We start from the raw sequence: 6,436 nt of genomic DNA on the forward strand, positions 1-6,436 counted from the left end.
ATTGGTGACACAAGAATGTATAAAAATGGCTAGAGAATTATTGCAGGTGAATTGCCGATGGTGTTAGACTTTGCGTTTAGAGCATGTTCAATGGTTAAAAGGAGGTTGGTGAGACGAAGTTCATGATTAAGTCAATGTCGATAAATTCATCTCATGGTTTTGCGAGAGTTAGATGATGTTAAAATATTAATTTTTATTTTGAAATATTAATTTTTTTTCTATTAATAAATTGTAATCAAGAACAAATAAAAATCGAACATAATTAAAAAAAATTAAAAGTACACATAATTAAAATGTAAAAGCGTGTAGAAAAAATACATGAAATAAAATGTTTTTTTTTAAAAAAACATTTCCTGATCATCCCAAACATTCCTTTCCTTTTTTATTTTTTTATTATTAGTTTTAATTTTTATTAAATATTTGAATTATTTAAATATTTTAAAGGAAGAAAATAAACGTACAGGACACTTCACCGCGTGGAGAGAATCCGCAAGAGGCCACCTGCACCATCGTGCGAGGATTGCTTCCTCACACGATTATCTCGCCCCTTGAATTGAAATGGGGCTTGGTTATCCAGAAAGCATATCAGCTGGGGGAACTCCGTCGACACTTTCTTCGTCATATACTTAGTAAAAACAACTTTTTTTAAGATGAGATCTCTTTGGAGAGAGAATTTATGTGTTATTGGATATCTTTTCTTTTTTCCGAGAACGTCCTTCTCTTTCTTATGTCGTGTCTTCCTCATGTCGTGTCCTAGGAGTAGTACCTGACGACATGACATCTAAAGTTGATGAATTTTTTGAAAGTAGAGTCTAATCTTATCATACCTGATGGTTCGAATTTCTCTTATCTCTATATGCTAGATAGCAAGTACATGTCCGATACAATCTATTTTTCCATCTCACTCTTGTGTTCCTATTATTCAACTTCTCTTTGCGAGCTAGCTCGGTGCTCCATAAATCAACTCTTCTCAGAACCCGGGGTTAGTGAGACGACTAACTCTAAAAAAAGGCTCCTTTAAAAAAGGAATTATGAATATCGAATATAAAAAATGTTCCTTTTCCTAGAATATTGACTCTTAACACATAGTGCCTTTTTTTAAAAAATTATTATTATTATTATTATTGAGCATTAAGCATTTAATCTATACTAAACGAATTTGAATGTTACGGTATACCATTTATTACTATCAGATATACTCTTATTTTATTTAACGTAATATCTAAAAAAAACGATGACAAAAAATTATCTCAAACTTTTTTTAATTAACTTATATGTAAGTTTCCCTAAAACTTTTTTTTAGCAAATATTTTTTAGAGGTTATAAATTGTCAGACGAAGTTCAGTCAAAGATTCTCTTTATATATCTTAAAATCTCACGAATCTCTAAGGTTTACAAACTGATTCAAGGAAATCGATGCAACATACTCCCCCAAAATTGAACGGTAGCAACTATGATTTGTTTGAGTGATTTTTGGAAGTTAGATCTTTATAACTTATTGTATTTGTATTTGATGCTGTTTTTGCACTTTTTTGTATCGATTATGGTGCATGAAACGTTTGACTTTTCTATCAAGCAGATGTAATTATTGAATCTTAACGATATTTTTCAATAATTACACTACAGTACTTGTAATCAATAAGAATCAAATGCGTGACTTTAGTTTTGATACCATTTATAAGACCGATCGCTGAAATATAATATACGCAATAAAAAAACATTAATCATTTGTTAGTTATTAACAAATATATTGATGATCAAATGCTTAAATATTTTATCACACTATAGAAAAAAATACTTCAAATGTAACATAAAATAATCTCGCATAAGTGATCATAATTTCTTTTCATTTAATAAAGTGTTGAGATTCAATAATTAACTCTACTCAGTCTATATGTGATGCTTGAATTGTTGTATGATTTAAATTATTGGAGTTGTACCACTTAATCCTACATAGTTTGTAACAAAAAAAAAAAAACACACACACACATTTTTTAAAATTTGTATCTTAAATTTTAATATATTTTGAATTCTACCCCAAGATTTAATAAAAACTTTGGTAAATCAAAATTTTGCACATTCCAATATTTTTATGTAATTTGTGAAAAAAAAGTGAACCGATATTCTGTGTATCAATGCTAAAAATCGGGAGAAAATGTGAATAGTATTAAAAATTAAGATTTAAAAAATTGTGGCCACTTTTTTATTTTATTATTTCTTTTATAGCTGGAGCGGAGAGTTCGCATAAATTTTATTTTTGTCATAATGCCTTTATTTTTATTTTTGTAAAAAAAAATATATATATATATATATAGCCCGCGCTGAATAATTAGTTAATTAAAAAATTGATAATAATATATAAACAAATAATACTAAAAAAATTGATATTTACACTTTATTTTGTTTTCTATATTTTATTTTATTAATGACAAAAACTTGTGTGAGACGGTCTTATGTTGTATTTTGTGAGATAGATATCTTATTTGGGTCATCCATGAAAAAATTTTATTTTTTATACAAAGAGTATTAATTTTTATTGTGAATATCGATAGAATTGACCCGTCTCACAGATAAAAATTCCTGATACCGTCTCACACCTACTCTTTATTTTATATATAAAATCACTTATGGAGACAAATAATCAGAAATGGATAACATTGATATTAGCTTGACAGCTGTGATAGTTGACTAACTATGATTAGTTAAATAAAGAGTTGGTAAACAAAATATTACATAACACAAGATTCATGCAATCCATCTTTGTCTCCCATGGCCGCTGTTTATGCCGCGCTTCTTTCCCTTGCTCGATCGTTGCGCCAGATTTTGGATCTTGAAAAGTATATCGATCCTCTTCACAAAGAAAGAATTGTTTCCCTCCATGAAAATGTTAGTTTTATCATCAATTTCCTCGAAGATTATTCAGACAAGTGCTGTGACGGAACACTTGATCTTGTGGGAAATGGAATCAGAAAAGCTTCATTTGAAGCGCAAGATTTCATGGATTCGTATATGTGTTCGATACCAAAAAACAAGAGTCGTTCGAGTTCATCAGAGGCTAATTGCGACAAAGTCATGAACTTGGATCGAGACCTAAACATGGCGCTTGAAAGAATCAATTTTATCTTGGAAGAGTCGATAAAGATGAATAACGGCACGGCAGAAGATGTCCGATCCAGAACTTATTCTTCTCGTGTTGACCATCCATCTACACTCAAAACCACTGCCAGAAACATTATTGTAGGACTTGATGATGACTTGAACAAAATCAAAGAACGGTTGTACGAATCTTCATCTACGCTCCGAATTATCCCAATTGTTGGAATGGGAGGAATCGGGAAGACGACTCTAGCTAGAAGAGCTTATGAGGGTTTGCTTCGTACTCAACACTTCGACATTTGTTCATGGATTACAGTGTCTGCAGAGTATAAAAGAAGAGAGATGCTTTCAGTGTTACTTCAGAAATCCGAAAAGGAACTATCTGATCAAAGTGATGAGAAATTGAAAACGCTAGTGTACCAACATCTTATGGGTAGGCGATATCTCGTTGTGATTGATGATATATGGAGTACCAAGGTTTGGGATGATTTGAGGGTGATATTTCCAGACGATGGTAGTGGAAGCCGAATCTTGTTAACTACTAGGCTATCAGATGTTGCTATTTACGCAGGATGTTCTAGTGATCTACTCCACCAAATGGATTTTTTGAACAAAGATCAAAGTTGGAAACTACTTCAAGAAATGATATTTGGACAAGAATCTTGTCCTCTCCATCTGGAGGAAATCGGAAAGAAGATTGCATTAAATTGTGGGGGACTTCCGCTCACGATTGTATTGGTTGCAGGGCTCATTTCTATAGGCAACACGAGAGAAGAAGTGAGGGAAAAAATTTCGAAAAATATAAGTTCAATGGAACCGACAATTGAGTTGCAATGCTCAAAGGTAATATGTTTGAGTTATGATCGTTTACCTCTTTGGCTAAAGCCATGTTTTCTCTATATCACAGCTTTTCCAGAAGACTCGGAAGTCTATGTTTCCAAGCTTATCAATTTGTGGGTTGCAGAGGGATTTCTTAAACCAAGTGATCATGAGTTTAGCTACTTGGAAGACGTGGGAGAACGATACTTGGAGGATCTTGTGAATAAAAATCTGATCTTAGTGAACAAAAAAGGGAGGGATGGGAAACCTGAAACTGTTGGAATGCATGATCTGTTGAGGGAGATTTGTATAACAAAAGCTGAAGAAGAGGGTTTTTTTCATTATATCTCATCCAAAAAGAATGCCTGGAACGATGTTGCACATAATCCAAATCGTCGGATAAGTATTAATTGCACACAGGATTTTCATGAATGGCGAATACAAGATTCAAGCACACGTTCAGTTCTACTTTTCTCCAAGAGAAATTCAGAATCAAGATTATATCTAAGTTGCAGGCAACTAAGTATCTTGGATGCATCCAACATAACCTGGCCGAATTTCTCAGATGTAATCTCAACATTTATCAATTTAAGGTACATTGCTTTTGCTCTAAATGATATATCCTGCCCCCATGGATTTCCGGCCTCAATATCCAGACTCCCCTATCTCGAGACTATAATTGCTTTTGTATCTTCCTTGGGACGATTGCAAGTACCCTACGAAATTTGGGAGATGCCAAAGTTAAGGCATTTGTTCATGAACGAACGATTTCACTTGTCATACCCCTCTGACATAGAAATAGTTCACAAGACTGGTATACAAACACTTGGCACGGTGATCAATTTTAGATTTACTGAAGAGGTTATTGAAAAACTTGTGAATTTAAAAAGTTTGCAAGTTTTTTTTGCTGTCTATGATGGTCGTTGGGATTATTTGAATCTTAACAATCTTTTCCGTCTACAAAACCTTGAAGTACTAAGAGTCACAATGCAGAGCGTGCCTTACTTGAGGATTTGGAGTTATGCTTTTCCGATCAGTCTAAAGCAGTTATCTCTAAGGCTGGTTAACTTTCCTTGGGAAAATATGGCCATAATTGGATCGCTCCCAAATCTTCAAATGCTTGAGATGATGGGTATTTTAGTCACCGAGGATTCCGAGTGGACGCCAATGGAAGGCCAATTTCTTCGCCTCAAGCATTTTCAATCTACATTTGATTACTTGGTGAAGTGGGAAGTTGAAAAAGAGCACTTCCCATGCCTTGAAAGCTTGATTTTCTGTAATGTACGGTGGATTGATGAGATTCCTAGTGGCATAGGAGAAATAGATTCACTTCAGCTCATTGAGTTACGGTATTGTCGAGAATCCCTAGTGAATTCGGCAAAGAAAATCCAGGAGCAGCAACTTGAAAATGGAAATGATTCTTTTGAAGTTCTTGTTATTCGTTAGGATAAATAAACTTTTTTGTTTGAACAATTATTGTGGTTGCACTTGAAAAAAGAAATTGAAAGAATGATGGTTTGGTACTAACGATGAGATTCAACGCTTTTCTAAAAAAAAATTATGACTCACAGTCGTCATTTTTTTTATGCGTTCTGAGTAAACTCAAAGAAACCGGACACCTTTTGAGATGCATTGCATTTGCTGCTACGGCATATCAGGTATGGAGATTGAGAAATCGAGTACTCTTTGAGGGTGAGATACCAGATTTGGGGCAGACGATTAGGAAAATCATGATACATATTTTTCATTGCTTTCTAGTGATGCACTTTATTGTAAGGATTTATGACTTTAGTTACTACATTATGATTGTTGTTGAATTTCTGAAGATATCCCGTGTCGTTGTTATGTAAACATTTTTTAACTATTTAATAGAATATCATTTTCATTAAGAAAAAAAAAGAACAAAGCAATGTCCTACTAACCATGCTTATTTTCTTATTTTCAACACTCAAAATATTGTATAAATATTAATGTGTTTTTAAAAAAATTGTATAAATCAAATTACGTATCATCTCACAACTATAAAAAGCCAATGATAGCATATAAAAAATATTAAAAAATTGTGAAATTATTAACAATTCCATTCATTAAAGGAAAATGAATTATTGTTCTGCATAGACCTGAATGTTAATTAACCAAACTGAAATTTTTGTTCTTTACATGCAATTACTTTTCTTTAACTCAGATGTTTAAAATTTTCGACAATGTATTTTAAGAGAATAATTTTCACATATTTAAAAATTAAAAATCATTTTGATACGCAAACTATTGAAAAATAGCAAAACGATACATTAAATATTGTAAATGACTTTATTAATATATGATCCGGTTAAAAAATCAATTTTACCACTAATTTAAATTACTTTTAAATCCAATTAGATACATGTTTTTATTTTCGATGTTATTTTGTTGATTAATTTTTTTAAAAAAAATTTATGACAAATAAGTATCATACTCCTTGAACTAAACCATAATTATTAATTAATACAAATATAGCTTAATAGATACATTATATACTCAA

At 32.0% G+C, this 6,436-nt stretch overlaps 1 protein-coding gene across 1 annotated transcript; it reads left to right on the plus strand.

Moving 5' to 3' along the window:
- The first annotated feature begins 2,743 nt into the window (after positions 1 to 2,743).
- LOC140976955 (putative late blight resistance protein homolog R1A-3) lies at positions 2,744 to 5,442 on the plus strand. The gene has a single exon (XM_073441417.1). The coding sequence runs from the start codon at positions 2,770 to 2,772 to the stop codon at positions 5,359 to 5,361; it is 2,592 nt and encodes an 863-aa protein (XP_073297518.1). The 5' UTR covers positions 2,744 to 2,769; the 3' UTR covers positions 5,362 to 5,442.
- The last annotated feature ends 994 nt before the right edge of the window (positions 5,443 to 6,436 follow it).

The sequence above is a fragment of the Primulina huaijiensis genome, chromosome 1 (genome assembly GCF_012295235.1).
Source record: "Primulina huaijiensis isolate GDHJ02 chromosome 1, ASM1229523v2, whole genome shotgun sequence".
Taxonomy (NCBI): Eukaryota; Viridiplantae; Streptophyta; class Magnoliopsida; order Lamiales; family Gesneriaceae; genus Primulina; species Primulina huaijiensis.